This window comes from Sorex fumeus, unplaced genomic scaffold, assembly GCF_029834395.1.
Source record: "Sorex fumeus unplaced genomic scaffold, SorFum_2.1 ptg000169l, whole genome shotgun sequence".
NCBI lineage: Eukaryota > Metazoa > Chordata > Mammalia > Eulipotyphla > Soricidae > Sorex > Sorex fumeus.
The window spans coordinates 981,992-998,645 of NW_026606226.1; the positions used below are offsets into that span (position 1 = coordinate 981,992).

At 52.0% G+C, this 16,654-nt stretch overlaps 1 protein-coding gene across 3 annotated transcripts in view; it reads right to left on the reverse strand.

The window, feature by feature from the left end:
- KMT2A (lysine methyltransferase 2A) overlaps positions 1–16,654 on the reverse strand; it is a 78,471-nt gene that overhangs the window by 694 nt on the left and 61,123 nt on the right. For all 3 annotated transcript variants that reach the window (XM_056107626.1, XM_056107625.1, XM_056107627.1), the window contains 15 exons: positions 14,967–15,104; positions 13,552–13,710; positions 13,206–13,323; positions 13,008–13,086; positions 11,668–11,828; positions 11,116–11,298; positions 6,698–10,907; positions 6,059–6,145; positions 4,342–4,406; positions 2,932–3,102; positions 2,138–2,212; positions 1,830–2,008; positions 1,561–1,664; positions 1,109–1,192; positions 682–811 (listed from right to left, as the gene is read on the reverse strand). In XM_056107626.1, the coding sequence (XP_055963601.1) occupies positions 682–811; positions 1,109–1,192; positions 1,561–1,664; positions 1,830–2,008; positions 2,138–2,212; positions 2,932–3,102; positions 4,342–4,406; positions 6,059–6,145; positions 6,698–10,907; positions 11,116–11,298; positions 11,668–11,828; positions 13,008–13,086; positions 13,206–13,323; positions 13,552–13,710; positions 14,967–15,104 (5,943 nt within the window). The remainder of the gene's footprint in view (positions 1–681; positions 812–1,108; positions 1,193–1,560; positions 1,665–1,829; positions 2,009–2,137; positions 2,213–2,931; positions 3,103–4,341; positions 4,407–6,058; positions 6,146–6,697; positions 10,908–11,115; positions 11,299–11,667; positions 11,829–13,007; positions 13,087–13,205; positions 13,324–13,551; positions 13,711–14,966; positions 15,105–16,654) is intronic.

The following is a 16,654-nucleotide window of genomic DNA, read 5'->3' on the forward strand; positions in this document are numbered from 1 at the left end:
CATCACCGGGTATGACCCAAATAGACAAAAAGTCAAAAAAACAAGCAAACAAAAAAACCCTAAAAAAAAAAAAAAAAAACACCAAAAAAACAAAGGAAAGAAACCAAAAATTTGTGTCACTTGGAGTTCCTTTCCTGGGGAAGAGGGGCTTTTAGATATACCTGGGAGTGTTTGGGGGCCACTCCCAGCACTCAGGGGACCAAAGCTGGGGGCTCCCACATGTGCAGCACATGCTCAGTCCTGAGCTATCTCTCAGCTCTCCCTGTGTTTCTGATTCCAGGATCCACTCAAACATCCAAAGAGTTTCTGTGGGGTAATTCCGAGCATAGAGGATCGACACTCTTATGGGCCCCTCAGCAACTTCGGGTATGTTCAAATATTTTTTAAAAAGTCTCTGAATCAATAAAATACACAATTTCCTTTCTGGGAATACCCAGTATCTTGGGATATTGGGAGATGATAATGGATTTTCTTTGGTGGGGGTTGGAGGGGGTGAGTGGGGGCACACCTGGCGGTGCTGAGAGCTTACTCTTGGCTCAGCACTCAGGGCTCGTGGGACTATAGGGGGTTCTGGGGACCAACCCCAGCCAAGCACCCTATCTGGTCGTCCCACCTCTCCAGCCCCTGCTGGCGTTTTTCTCTGACAAAACGAAGCTGGGAACATGCACACGCGAGGCTCACCTTGCTGTCGTAATACTTCTCCCGCTTGTCAGTCTGGATGGAGCGGATGACGTTGCCGGCGTACTCGATCACCATCTCACCCGCGTCAATGTTTCTCTTACAAAACAGCCCCCGGCCGTGGATGGGAGACCTATGACAGCGATGGAAGAAAAATGGTCAGAAATCTCGCAAGGAAGGTTCATTGTGTGGATACTGAATAAGATCTTCCGTGGGGACAGCTCCCTAGTTGGGGCAAGCGGGAGCATAATCTGGATGCGTATGTCAAACGTTCTAGCACATGACCCAGGAGGAAGAGCCGACGGCCCTGGCTCTTGGCAGGAGCGGGACTTTCACACAGAGAGTGGTACAATGAAACCTCCAACGTTTGGCCCACTTTGACTATGGAAAACATCATTTGTTCTTCAGCACCCTCGAACTTCGGCCATACCTGTAGACCCCGACCGCCTCTTTCGAAGTCTTTTTCAAGTGTCGGAAACGCATGGGCATCGGCAGATCCATACTGGTGGCCCTCCTAAAGAGACGAGGCACAGGGTCACCCGACTGTGTGCAGGCAGGGCCCGGTCAGGCTCAGCTCACACTGGGGAGACGGCTACATGAGCTTCTTTAACTCAGCGCCTTACCGCGTCCGTCCTTCACTGGGAGCGCTTTGAGGCCAGTGTAGCCAAAGCTGACCGGGAGTCGGGGTAGGACTCTGTGTGTGCACAATGGGGAAAGGAAAACGGATGCCTTGACGGTTACTTAAACTTCTCCTCTCTAACACATTCCTCTTTGCCAGCCAGCAACGGCTACTTTCATAGCAACTCTACTTCATTTTCTTACTTCCACGGCTCAGGCATCGAGAATTGGGGCGCTTCCAGGCCCTTCTGCACTCGGGCTTACCGAGCTGACTTCAGCTGAACCTCCTCCTCCTCCTCATCGTTGGGGTTGTACTCCGGGGGCTGTCGGTGTTTAGAAGCCAGGAAGTTAAACATATCGAACGCTGACTTCCTGGAGCCAAGAGACGAGAGTCTATTCAGAGAAATGCTTGACGAGAAAGAAGGAAGGAGGGCATGGTTGATAGCCCTGGAAATCTCGAAGTCATGTGAGAAATTATTCATTAGATAATAAGATTATTAGGACTCCAAACTGTTTATGGGAAAGAAGGAAACTTGCCTCAGGTGGACTTCAGCCCTGGCCGAGCCATGAGGGTTCAGGGGGGGTTCGTTGGCCTCCTCTGGTTTGTGGAAGCGGAATTTGTAATTCCTACAGTGCTTGGCACCAGAGAGCTGCTCAATCAGGAACACAACCGCATCGTGGAGAATCCCGAGCATCCGCAAACCGTTCACACCTGCAGAAGCAACGACACCGGGACAGTGAGGAGCGCGTAGCTTAAGACCAAACAGGTATGAGAATATTCTGAGACCGGGAGGGACGGGCGGGGGTGGCGGTGGCGGTGAATGAACTCGTGGAGCCATACCTGCAAAGGAAAGCTGCTTCAGGCGGGCGTTGGACCGGGCTTCCTGGACTTTGTCTGTGAGGGACTTCCAGGCATCTGAGGAAAGAACATCCATGAACATCTTTGCTATGCCTCAACACCCCGTTGCTGGGGACACAAAGAGAACGGGAAACGCGAACTCACTGTGGCCCAGGGAAACTCAGTGGCTGAGCATCTGCCTGCAGGCCCAAGGCAGTGAAGCCCACCCCCCAAGAAATAAACAGAAGGAAAAGAGGGAAAAAAGAAAGTTCCCTACAGAGTGAGAGAAATAAAAGTTAACACACATCTGGGAAACAATGAGGGAGCGCAGAGCTACCCTGCTGGCAAGGGAGACCATCCAAACCGGAGCAGGAAGCCAGGCCGGAATGGGGAGAGTGTTCCCGACAAAGGCACGGGAGGGAAGGGGCAGGCATCTGTGGCACACAACCGGGAGGTAAGGCCAGACCTCATGTGCTCTGTGAAGGTGCGTGGTTTTGGGGGGCTTTACCCAGTGGTGTTGGGGGCTACTGAGACTGGGGTTGCTTGATCCTGGCAGTGCCTGCCCCCTGTGAAAACTTGTACCCAGCCCTTTGAGCCATCTCCCTGGGCTGTGTTGTAGAATCTCAATCAGTGCACAACTTTTCACATGCCTCCAAGACCAAAAACACTGCTCACATATCTGGCAGTGACGGGGCACTGCTGATGCTGCTGGGGGACCGTGGGCTGCTGGGACAAACCCTGGGGCTCCCTTAGGACTGTCGCTCCAGCCCCAGCCCAATCTAATGGAATCTCCTCACCTTCAATACTTTCTGCACAGATCTGAAAACCGTCATCGCTTGAAATTTCGAACACAAGTCCTTTCTTGGGCTTTTTCTCTGTGATGCTTTCCTTCCGCTTCTGTTCTTCCTGAAGCCAAAGCATCAATGGAGAGCTGAAATGACTTTCTTCTTCCTCCACAGGTTTCGGCTCTGTGAAGGAGAAAGCAGAGAAGGCCCAAGTGCTGTAGCAGAGCTCCATGCGCCCCTGCTCAGGCTGATAACTCTCTCGGTCCGGGTTCATCATTCCCATCTGCAGGTTACACAACTAAAGCTCCGAAAGGAAGGAGTCGGCTGAAGGACTAAAACCAGACTGTCTCACACGGCCAGTCTCAGAAGTACTGAGGGGTGTAGCTGGTGAGTGGCTTAGCCCACGGAACCATCTCTCTAGCTCTGTGGTTTTTCTTTTTTCTCTTTTTTGGTTTTTGGGTCACACTCAGTGATGCTCAGGGGTTACTCCTGGCTCTGCACTCAGAAATTACTCCTAGTGGTGCTAGGTGGACATTATGGGATGCCAGGGATTGAACTCGGATCAGCCGCGTGCAAGGCAAACACCTTACCCACCGTACTATCGCTCCGGCCCAGGTTTTTATTTTCTTTATGTTATGATGCCTCTGTGGTCAAAGTTTTTCAAAAAGTAACTTCCCCGATAGGTTCAAAGTTAAAAAAATAATCACAGTCAATACATACCTAGGGCTACCTCCTGGCTCTGCACTCAGGGATCACTCCTGGTAGATTTGGGGGACCACATGGGGTGCCAGGAATCCCAGGTCAGCTATGTGCGAGGCAAGAACCTTACTCGCTACACGATTTCTCTGGCCCCAGAGCTCTCTGATGCGAACATAACCCTAGCTTCCTGCTCAAATTTATTAAGTGCTTTGGAGCATATTCCGGGCTGTAACTCCAAATCTGGTAGTCTAACTTCAAGTCTACAGACTGAGCACAGGGCTGCATAGTTGTCTGAGCATCACTGGGAGTGACCGCTGAGGGCCGAGCCAGTAACAGCGTCACAGCACCACTGGGTGAGGCCTAGAGACAAAACCAAAACATCCAAACCTGATAGCCTTATAGACTATGAATGGTTCTTGGTATGCATTACTGGCTTAGGATAAGAGACCAGCGCAGGTGATAACTGCAGCTGAAAAAAGGGGAGAAGAGTGAGTTATAGGTTTTCGTTCTGCACCTTCAGTTGTGGTATTATTGGAGCATACAGACCGGGTGCCCCACGGCTGAGTTTCAGTTTACAACACAGGCTAGTCACTTCTTAGAAGCAAGGAATTTTTTTTTTTTAATTTTTTTTTTTAATCTGGAAAATGGGGAAGTAGAGCATAAGGGATTTTTATCTTACCGCTGGCTTTGAAAATCTGATTCCAACCTGTACCACCCACTCACCTGCACTCTCCGGTCCACTTGCTGGATTCTGTGTGGACTGAGTCTCAGGCAGAACAGCCACTTGCCTAAGTGAAAACAAAACCAACCATGAGATGACAAAAACTATCCCTCCCTGGCTCTGCGGCTGTGTCAGTTACACCAAACAAGGAAGAACAAGCCAGAGATGCTCTCTGCTCGCCCATGACTGCCTTTTCCCCACATTACCTTGGTAAGAGTCCTCCCCACACTGCCCCAGGAAGTCCTCCCCACACTGCCACTGTAAGTCCCTGCTTGTGGAACTACAGATCGTGTCCTTGGCATTTTTCTCAGACTCTTGACATTAGAAAATCTGAGGGGACACTGAGAAGCCACTGGGCGTGACCTGAGTGAGCGGCTGAACTCAAACCAGAGGCAAAACCATGGCTGGTGCACGGCTTCCCACTTCTGAAATCAGACGTCTTTTGAGCCATTTGTAAGTTTTGGTTTTTGAATCCAGAAAGTATATTGAAAGCTTTTCAGATTTTTATCTGATTTGTTCATGCAAATATCGTTAGATCAAAATTCCTTATTTTATCTTAGAGATACTTGTTGAACAGGCAGCTATGGCTACATTTAGACTTTGCTATTTCTATTCACTTAAAAATTGCAAAAAAAAAAATCTGTACCATGCACCAAACTGACCTAAAATAAATCTACTTATTAACTGAAAAAAAGAAAAAATCCAGAGATCTCAGAAAACAATGTAAATGGTAACCCCAGAACTGGAGGCAGCTGTTAACAAAATAAAGTGCTTCCATGTATGTGGCCCAGATACACATAAACTCAGGATAAAATGTGAAATAGGAAACTGAGTACAGAACAGCATGTAATACATTATTCATTTCATATAAAAAAAGTCATTCACAATCATATAGACATCACAATTTTGGGGGGATACCATACCAGGCGGTGCTCAGTGCTTACTCCTAGGTCTGCACTCAGGAACCACTCCTGGATGACTTAGAAACCACATGGAGTGCCAGGAATTGAACCCGGGTCGGCCTCATGCAAAACAAATGCCCTAGACTATTGTTCCAGCCTACAGATACTTATGTTTTTGTACGGAAGAAAACATTATGCGCAACGGGGCAGCTTGGGAGGTGGTTAGGCGGTTCAGTATATAAATAGGGCACCAGTATCCATTAAATAATTATAAATAATTTTATGCTTCTCTCCACTCCCCCCCCACGAGCACATATTACTTCCAATAAAAACACATTGGCATTGGGGCTGGAGCAATAGCACAGCGGGTAGGGCGTTTGCCTTGCACACAGCCAACATGGCCAACACAGGTTCGATTCCCAGCATCCCATATGGTCCCCTGAGCACCGCCAGGAGCAATTCCTGAGTGCATGAGCCAGGAGTAACCCCTGAGCATCGCCGGGTGTGACCCAAAAAGCAAAAAAAAAACAAAAAAAACAAAAAAAACAACCCACATTGGCAGGCTGGAGTGACAGAACAGTGGGGAGGATGCTTGCCTGGTATGCAGCTGACCAGGGTTCAACCTGGCATCCCAGGGTCCCCTGAGGATTTCCAGGAGTGATCCCTGAGTGCAGAGCCAGGAGAAAGCCCTGAGCAATGCTAGGTGGGGCCCCAACACCCAATCCAACCCAACCAAACCACCCTGGCAACAAAGATCACTAGGCATTGGGAGGAGCCGGTGGAGGGAGGCTTCCGGTAGGGGCGCGACTCTGCTCACCCCGCAGGCTGCACGCTGGCTGTGGGTGGTGCCTGCTCTGCACTTGCTGGGTCCTGGTGCTCAGCCTCGGTCCCAGCCGCGGGAGTCCTGAAATGGAACCGTTTGTATCTGCTCAAGCCAAGCCACTGGGGACTCTGTGCTGTCCAAACAAGGGGCTCCGGGGTTACGTGGGCAACGCTGACTGGGCGGGGCTCAAGGAGCCTTCTGTAACAGCAGCAACAGGCTTTCTCTTGGTGGGACGGTAGCCCCGTGGGCCCAGCCACACAGATGCTCTGCTCTGTCTCTCTTAAGGGTCATTATGAGCGAGAGCTCCCCGGGGAGCTACACGAGGTGACTTGGGCCTCCAGACAGGAATCCCTGGGCCTGAGCTCCTCGAGTCCCTGCGGAGGGGACAGAGGAACACAGGCCTGCTGGCACTAGAACTGAGGAGTCAGAGAAAACCCCCGTCCCCCCTGCCGAGAGAACTAAAATGTGCTTTTTAAGCCACCATTGTGAGGTGTGTATGGGTGGGGGCTTCAAAACCCCTAAGAGCCCCAAGTTGTGCGACTGGACAGCAGTGTCCCTCCCCTGAGACTACCATGTCAGCGGCCTTGCAACTGAGTGGCCAAGCCCAGCACGGCTCCCCCTGGGGTCTCTTACCCTGCGCCTGAGGCCTCGGCCGTCGGGCCGGGGTCTCGGTCCGGAATGTGAGCTTCAGCAGAGGGGGGCCGCGCGTGGGCGACTTTGTGCTTCTTGCCGTTCCCTTTGTCCAAAGGCAGCTGCAACCGTTTGATTTTTGGTTTGGGTTTCGTGGGCCCTGGCGCCGGGGGGCTTGCCGACTGCTGCCCGGAGGGGGGCGGCGAGCCCCCGGGCGAGGCTGAGCTGGTGTGCATAGTTGAGGGTGGAGCCTTGCTTGGCTCCAGCCCCAGGCTGGTCGGAGCATCCCCCGGCGGGGAGAAGCTGGCTCCACCGTGGGGCCCGGGTGCCGACTCCAGGTCGCACTGGGAGGACGGCGGCCCCGTCTTGCTGGCCAGGTGCTGGGTGCCATGCCGCAGCTGGTAGTGTTGTTCCTCCGTGTCTCCAGGAGGGGGCGCCGCGGCAATGCCCGGCGGCTGGGTGGAGGGGAGCACGCAGATGCTCGAGGCTGCGGTCATAGGAGTCTGTGCCGTGCCCAGCGGAGGGAACATTCCTGACGTCGGTGGCAAAGCCACGGGCTGTTCCTGAATCCCCAGGCTCTGCTGGCTGGCTTTGATGAGGAGATTGCTTATTGAGCCAATGTCAGGGGTGCCCAGCAGCCTTGGGTTGGCTAACGAGACGTGTCCGGGAACTGAGGTGCTACTTGTAGGGGTGGTTGTAGTTTGCATGGACACGACATTCAGGACGGAGGAACCGGATGCCAGGCCAGACACCGACCCTGACGTGAGGTGGCTGGTCTCCTGGCTTAGGGTGGAAGCGCCCGCCGCTGGGGCCGTTGCTCCTCCCACACTCGGGGGTAACAGGGGTGCCTGTTCAAAATACATGACGCCAGATTTAGACCGTTTTATGATGTTGGGGACGGTGCGGTGAGATGAAGTATTAAGTGAGCCCAAGTCTAAGAGATTGGGATGATTCGAGAGCTGGGAGGGTGTGAAGTTAATCAGTGTCATGTTGGGAACCACCTCGGAGGGGGCAATGTTGGGGGGAGTGCTAGAGGGAGCGAGTTTTTTATTCTTTCGGTTCTGCAGGCGCGATATGGGTCTTTTCTTGAGTCCAGAGGAAGGAGTGGCTACTGTGGTACTGAGGTCTGTCCTCTGGCTGGCTTCGGAAACCAAGAGCTGGGGGTCTGGAGGAGGCTGCACCCCGATCAGCAGGCCTGACGGGGGGCTGCTGATGCTGGGCGGGAAGCTACTTTGAGTAGCTGCAGGGAAGGAGTGTAAGTGCTGGTGATGAGGCATGGGGAGCAATCCTTTGCTAGCAGGAGGGAACAGAGACTGAGAGGCCGGCAAGCTGGCAGTGAGTCCCGTGGTGAGGGTGAGCCCACTTCCCATGGGCCCCAGGACGGAAGGACTGGTCTCCATCACAGTGGGCGCAGAGCTAACAGAAGAGGTCAACTGGATTTTTTGGGTGACTCCGTTGGGAAGCGTTTGGAGAACATAGAGCGGCTGCATGTTCTGGTTAACCACAATGAGTTTCTCAGTGGCTGCCTTCAGGTGGGGCGGAGTGGTCTGGACAGCCGCGTTAGAGATCTGAGACGGGCCTGGGCTATCAGTAGAATTGGGCACGTATTTCTGGTTCTGGATGGGAACGGAAGGGGAAACAGGTACCTGAAGGCCAGGAGTGCTACTGTTTCTAGTTAAATCCTGGCTGGCGCCGTGACCCGGCTCCACCGACCCACATGAGGGGCTGGCGATGTGCTCCGCGTCCATGTGTCCTGGGATGAAATGGTCCGGGGTCATGTGGCCTTCGGGGCCTGGGTCCACTCCTGGACTCAGCAGCGCCGCGTCCCCTTCCGAGGAAGTCACCGCCTTCTCCGGGATGGCGACCCTCTTGTCCCCCGAGTCTGTGATGACGGCGAGTCTGTTGGGGTTCTGGCTTGGGACGGTGGGGCTCCGGGTGGTGAGGACCGAGAGGTCGGACGGCAGCTCCAGCGGCAGCTCGAATTGCTCCTCGGCCGAGATGGAGGAGGAAACGCTGCTGTCCACGGGCTCCGCGGGCGGCAGCTGCTGAGAGAAGACCTCGAAGAGGCCCATGTCCTTCTCCCGGTTGCTGTCCAGACCCAGGCCTTCGCCGAGGTTCAGGAGCTCCGACGAGGACGACTCGGGGCTCTCGCCCAGAGCCTGCATGGACGGCGTGTTCTTGAGGACGAAGTCCATAATGTCAGAGGGCAGGATGTTCCCGCAGTCGTCGCTGTTGTTGTTGTCGGAGTCGGACTTCAGGAGCTCGGGGTTGTAGGTGTCCAGCAGGGTTTTGTCGGCGGGGGTGCTCGTGTGGACTCGGCGGCTGGACTCCAGCGAGCTGAGCTGGGCTTCCAGGGAGTCCTGGCCCTGGGCCTTCACCCTGCTGGCCGGGTGGCAGTTGTCCATCTTGGGCTCGCCTTTGTGGCCCACGGAAGTCTTGATGGCGTGCTCCTTGTCGCCCACCTCCTCGGGGCGGTCCAGCTTCAGGCTTTCGGTCCCGTTCTCTTTCCCGTTCCTTTTCGGGAGCTGGCTGCTTTTCCGTGTGGTGGCCGTGACGCTCGTGTCGCTCTCCGTGCCGTCGTCCACGCCGTCCAGCTGGGAGATTTTGGGCAGGTCGCACTGCTCCTCCTCCCGAAACAGGCTGTGCGACGCCAGCCGCTCCTCGGTGCCGGAGGCGATGACGGTCCTGGTGAAGTTGTAGTAGTACAAGTCGTCCTCGTCAGAGGTGCTCAGGTCATCGGCGCCGTCCACCTGGCCCTCGGCGGACCTCTTGCCCCGCTTCTTCCCCGTGGAGCTGCTGTAGAACGGAAGGTCTTCTTCCCCGTAGGAGCGGACTCCGTAGAGCGGCGTGAGCCCGAAGAACATGTTGGAGCGGGCCCGGGCGCTGCGGCGGGGGTAGCGCCGCTTGAAGGAGCCATCCTCCTGGGGCTTCGGGCCGTCTGGCAGCAGCACGGGCACGTTCTGGTAGCTGTTACTCTGCGTGTCCTGGGCCGAGGTATTGTTGGGGCTGGGCTGGACCCCCGGACCCTCTCCCGGACTTTCCGAGGCTGACGCTGCTTCGGTGGGAGAGGCCGACTCCATCTGCAAAGGGGAAACGGGGCTGCCTTCATTCAGGGCGTTCTTGGACTGAGCCTCACTCTCCATTTTGAGAGGCGTCAGTGTGACCTTCACTGTCCGCTTCCGGGGTGTTGGTGACTCTCTGGCAGAGCCTTCTGCTTGCATGGATGGTGCTTTCGGGGCGCCAGGAAGAGAAAGGGCTTTGTCCCCGACCTTCTCCGAGGAAATATTATTACACGGCCGATGCCCCATGAACTCGGGAGTCAAGACCTCGTCAGCGAAGTTGGGCGGCTTGAGGCTGCCTTCTTCCCTGGCTGCGGCAGACCCGGGGTCCGGGAAAGTGGCCATGAGGTGCTTGTCGTGCTTCTCCTTGAAAGGCTCCTTGCTGGCTTTCTTGCCCTTGAGCCGCCGGTCTCTGGAGTTGGAGCCCGTGTGCTCACCAACAAGGGACGCTCGGCTACTCCCAGCAGACAGCTTAAAGCCTTTGACATCACCGTCTTCATCGGGAGGGGCTTTCCCGGACGGATTCAGGTCCGGCTGTGGATCTCGATCATTCTTTTGGCCCCTCGAGTGGAGCGGTGGGAAGGAGAGAGCCTCTCGAGAAGCAAACGGTGCCGAAGACAGTTCAGCAAACGCGCCGAGTCTACTGACGTTGACTTCTCCGGCTGAGGAGTTGTGCGAGGCCAGTCTGGGGATGCCAGGGTAAGCCACGTTATGCACAGATCCCTCCAAACTCTTGGGAGCTGGCATTTTCGTCTTCTCTCCTTTTGAGGAAGAGCTCTTGGGGGCAGGGTCGAAAGCACTGGAATGCTTCAGGTCTGAAGGGGAAGACCCATCTGCGTGACTGGCCTTGGTGCCCGCAGTGAGCACCGTCCTCTGCAGATTGGAAGAGGCAGAAGTGTTTGGCCCTGAACTTGAATTCAGCGGCCCGGCGGCATGATCCACGGCTTTGGCACTTGACTCGATATCTGCGGTGGTCCCGATGGTTGAAACAGAGTGTGCAGTCCCCGTTCTCATTGGGGACATTATCCGGAGTTTAGACCGCTGGGGTGACAAGGAAGAAGTACTGTGACGCCTGGAGCCAATGCTTCGGAGGCCGGAGGACAGTAAAGGGTCCCCCACTGTGACGATTTCATGCGTGGTCGGGGTAGGGCTTCCTAAACAGAAGAGAAAAAGCAATACAATCCATTACTGTCAGAGCGAGCATGGGGACACTGCTAGTTTCAGTGACGGGGCAATGAATGACTGACAGGGAACCGCTAATCAACACTTCCAACGGCGCAGTAGGCACTAAGAGGATGCCGAGAACTAAGCCCATCTCCGCTCTGACCTTCTTGGGTCAGGGAGGTGAGTGAAGTCCTTTACCTGCAGACGGCAGAGGCCGACAGCCAGGGGATCTCTGTGTCGGAGAGTAACTGGGGGTTCGAATCCTGGAGGCCTTTGGGATGACGTGGTAATAGTAGGAGCCAGAGGTCTGGGAATGAGGTCGGTCTGGTGATGGGGGACTTATAATATCAGTTGTGTTTTGACTTTCTTTAGATGAAATTTCTGTGGTAGGAAGTAAAGACTCTTACCAAATGTTTCCAGCAAAAGTATCAGACAATGAGGCCAGAGAGACAGTATAGTGGGTAAGGTGCTTGCCCTGCACACGGTCAACCCAAGTTCTATCACTGGAACCCCATAGGGTCCTCTGAGCCCACCAAGAGTGAACCAGAAAGCAGAGCAAGGAGTAAGCCCTGAGAGCTGCCAGGTGTAGCCCCAATACCAAAATCAAAACTGAAAGCATCAAACAAATGAACCAAAAAGAAGCACGTCAAACTAGAAACAAGTCAGTCCTCCCAGAGGGACTTCCCACCCTTCAAGCAGTGAGTGCTTCCCCGAAACTTAATTCCGCTCCCACTTTGCTCAAAGACTGACCGGTCACCGCCGTTGGACTATGGGCAATGGTCCTGTTCTCGTCGTGCTCCACGGTGCTGTTGATGTCGGGCTCCAGCGCCGGAGGGCGGCATTCCACGATCTTGCATGTGTACACACAGCGCTTGCGGGCATCCGTGGTGCTCCAGTACACCCTGGAACATCTGGAAACACAGTGTCCACACCCCATGAGAGAGACCCATCAAAGCCGCTTTTGAGTCTCAGATCCTGACCTTCACTTGAGAGAATTGAGCTCCAGTGGCAGATCTCCGCAGTGAAGGGGTTCTAAGCGTATCGGGTCTTTGTCTTTTACTAGCCTCTCAGGAACAACAACGTCCTATTTTAAAATGGTACTGTAAGCAGTTGGACAATTTCATTTATAAGGAAATGGGCTGGAGCGATAGCACAGCGGGTAGGGCGTTCGCCTTACAAGCGGCCAACATGGCCGACCCGAGTTCGATTCCTCCGCCCCTCTCGGAGAGCCCGGCAAGCTACCGAGAGTATTGGATATGCCAGACACAGTAACAACAAAGTCTCCAATGGAGACGTTACTGGGCCCGCTCGAGCAAATCGACGATCAACGGGAGGGCCTTTACCTTTACCTTTACTGTAAGCAGGGGACAAGAGTAGAATATCCTAAAACACAGAGAAGAAGAAATCCTGCTGCTGCTACACGGAACGGTCACTGGCATGAAGGAAGAAGCTGCCGGTGACTGTGAGGAAGGATTAAACCTGAGGTATTTCCTTTGGGAGAAACGTCCCAGGGCACGAGGCAAACAGAACTGCTTCAAATTGGCTGGGTGTTGATGGAGCCTGGTTTCTACAAAGAGCTGCCAGCGAGTTAAATGTGGAATTTAAAACAGACTGTTGTCAGAACTGAATGCAGAATAAACAGAAGTATATATAGTGAGATGAAATTCCAAGAGAAAGCAGAATGGAATTCTGAATTTGCACAATTAACATGAGATGTTTGAACTGATAGGTAAAGTCTTACTATAGAACCTGATTATTCATTATTTTATTTAGAAGGACCTATAAAAGGTAAAATTGAGGAGAGGTGTTTGATCCATGACAACAATATGGACTTTGAATCTCAGAGAACAAACCTTAGCAGAATTTTAAAAGACTGGCCTTGTGTGTTCTATTTAGGTTTCAAAGGGAAATGATTCCGGAATGATGTGAATTATACTGTACTTTGAGAACTGGAGTTAACTAAAGTAAACAAAGGGCTACTTTAGCCCCAGTCTGGGAGTGGAAAGAGTTAAGTTTTTGAGCCAGCGAGTGAGGTTCTGCCTCTATCGAACTTGCAGGGGTCGCTGTCATCTAGTGCTGGAGCTACTTACTGGTATCCGATGGGAAAGAGCTTATCTTCACAGTCCGAGAGATCGTTCAGAATCCCCAAGCAGTCAATAGTCATGGAGCCTGCCCAAGAAAAGGAGCGCTGGTTAAAGAAGATGCCACGGAACTCACTGTCCCTGACAACTAGAACGTGTCCTGGGGACCCAGCCAGCCTGCACCCTCAAACAAGGCCTGTATCCTACCGATCATCATGTGGATATTCTCCGGTTCCAAACCATTGAGAAACTTCCTTCTCAAGCTGATTCCTTCGAAGTCCACAAACACCCTTCTGAAAACTTCAAATCCATTCTCGGGAACCACCTGAAGTGAAAGCCCGAGAGAGTTATTAATAGCCTGTCTTAGAGAAGTGCTGAGTGATCTCAGCCCCCTTCAGCTTCATAGCAACCCCCCCCCCCCCCCCCCCACTGCTGCTACGAGGGACAACTCTAGGAAAACCTAATAGGAAGGCAAAGCAGAGTCTGCCATCCATTTTCCAGGGCGGTTTTTCCTGAATTCTCAGAGAAGTTGAAAAACAGCTAAAGGTTGTACCTCGCCTTTGATCAAATCCCGATGCCGCTGACAATATACTTTTTTATCATCCAGAAAGACGCAGTTCTTGGCTCGGGAACACATGAAGTGATAGTTGCTGGTGCAGGAGGTGAGGCAGCAACCCACAGTGGCTCCTGGTTTTTGGCAGAATTCGCATCTCTAACAATCCAGAGAGCAGAGCCTTAGAGGGACTCCCAGCCATCTCCCACTCCGCTCCTCCTCCCCGACGGAACCCCCCCACTCAGGCTTTCCAAGAGCTCGTGTTTCTCCTGGCTGGCCTGCTGGATTAGACTGTAGCGAGGAGAAGAAGCCTCTTTGACAAACCCTCTCTCTTATTGTCCATGGGGCCCTTTGATGATTACATTAAGATACAGCAATTAGATTTCAAACAGGGACCTAATTAGTTACTTCCCCTCGGGAGACACAAGTGATTTAGAAAGATGAAACTCTGGCGATCAATGCTAAGAGCATCACCTTGCTAGAAAGCTATTAGATCTCCCCAGAAAACTTAATTCTAAAAGGATTATTCTCATTACAAACATAAGGATTCTCCAGTTACCAGGCTTAACAGATAAACCTATCATATGATTCAAAGATCTCCAAAAACTAACCTGTAAGTCACCACCTTATTTTGTCAGCCATGATCTGGGTTTCTCTCCAGGGAAGAATTTCTGTGTTCTTTGCACAACTTACTTTTCTCTATATTTGTTTTCGTTGATAATCCTTTATCTTGCCTTCCCTGTCTCTCACAATATGGCTTTTTTTTTTCTTTTTGGGTCATACCCAGTGATGCTCAGGGGTTACTCCTGGCTCATGCACTCAGGAATTACTCCTGGAGGTGCTTGGGGGACCATATGGGATGCTGGGGATCCAACCCGGGTTGGCCGTTTACAAGGCAAATGCCTCACCCACTGTGCTATCACTCCGGCCCCACAACATGGCTTTTATAATTTCCCTCCCTTAACACTGCTTACCAGTCAATTTCCCCACACTTGTGTGTGTGCGTGTATGCGTGTATAATTATGTGGGTTTCTCCTAAAGGACCTGAGAATGTTGATTCAACTGGGAGCTTTGAGATCACTCTGTCTAAATCACAATATATTAACAATGATCTGACACCTGTGAATCACTTCTCAAATTAGATAAAACTTAAGTCTTTAAAAAATGTCCTCTGCACTAATCGCTCCAGAGCCAGAACAGTAATGTATCCACAGAACACACAGGTATGTTTCATTAGCTACTGCTGAAGAAACTTTAGGAAACCCGAGGGAAAGCAGCTTAGTTTTCTGTTTTTTCCCGTGTTTTGGGAGACGCCAGCAGTGCTCAGTTATGCAAGGCTTGAGTGCCCCAGTCGCTCTGCACTCTCTCCAGCTCAAGAGGGAATCTTTTCTAGAAATTTCCCCACAAGTTCTTACCAGCTGTTTGCCCCTGATCACTGCCATATGCACATTCTTTAATGATCCATCATCATCTTCAAACACTTCCGCTGACCACAAAGCACAATTTACATGTGTCCACTCATTTTGGCCAATGTAGAGCAAACGGCCAGCATCCTAAGAGACAAAGAAAGTTTTTCTTGGGATCAGCTTTATATCAGGCAAGACACTGTTGATATATCAACTAATAATTCTTTGTCTCTCTCTTTTTTGTGTTGCTGGAGACCAAGCCGAGGCCTGTACACAGGCCAGGCCCTCTGCCAGGAGCTGCACCTCCAGCTCCCATCATAATTCCTTAACTTAAAAATGAAGAAAGTCACCATTTGGGGACTGGAGTGATAGTACAGTGAGTAGGGTGTTTGCCTTGCATGCAGCCGACCTGGGTTTGATCCCCGGCATCCCATATGGTCCATCCATGCACCGCCAGGAGTAATTCCTGAGTGCAGAGCCAGGAGAAACCCCTGAGCATCGATGGGTATGATCCCCCGAAAAAAAGCAAAAAAAAGAAAAAAGTCACTATTAAGTTTTGTTCAGGGATAACTCTTCAGAGTGCTGGGGATTAAACTGGGGTCAGCTGCATATAGACAAGTCCCTTACCTCCAATATTATCTCTCCAGTCTCAGTTAAATTTTGTTTTTCAATTTTTATTTTTTTCTTTTTGAGTCACACCCGGCGATGCACAGGGGTTACTCCTGGCTCATGCACTCAGAAATTACTCCTGGCGGTGCTCAGGGGACCCTACGGGATGCTGGTAATTGAACCCGGGTCAGCTGCATGCAAGGCAAATGCCTTACCCGCTGTACTATTATCGCTCCAGCCCCTTTTTTTAAAATTTTAATTTTTTTCTTGGGGATTTTGAGGCCACACCTGGCAGTGCTTAGGGAACCATACAGCGCGAAAAGCATGCGGAGTAGATGCTGTAACCACTGAACCAACTCTCTGGCCCTTGCTCTTAAATTTTAAAGATGAAAATGTGGGCCAAAGGGGCTAGAGCAATAGCACAGCGGGTAGGGCATTTGCCTTGCACGCGGCCAATCCGGGTTTGATTCCCAGCATCCCATATGGACCCCTGAGCACCGCCAGGGATAATTCCTGAGCACAGAGCCAGGAGGAACCCCTGTGCATTGCCAGGTGTGACCCAAAAAGCAAAAAAAAAAAAAAAAAAAAAAAAAAAAGTGGGCCGAGAAGAGTAGAGAGGTTAGGGTACTTGTAAGTGGCTGACCCTGGTTTAATCCCTGGCATAGCTTATAGTCCCCCAAGCACTGCCAGGACCACACCCCTGGGCATGACCTTCAGCCCACAGCCCCACCCCCCCAAAAAAAAACAAAGATAAAAGTGAGACCGATAGTAATAGGTCAGCTTCTTGAGCCCAGGCCAGTGAGGAGGCAGAGAGGCACAGGTGTGTATCTAGGCAGCCAGCCAGAACTGAAGCACTTGATCATTTGGCTCTGCTACAGTCAAAACAATCTCTTTTATATGCATTTTCCAACTTATCCAATTTCTAAAAATCTTTTGAGGAAGTTGCTACAGACATTACTATACACTAGCAAGTTAAAGGTAAAAGGCCCTCCTGTTGATTGTCGATTTGCTCGAGCGGGCCCAGTAACGTCTCCATTGGAGACTTTGTTGTTACTGTGTTTGGCATATTGAATAATTTAAGATAAATC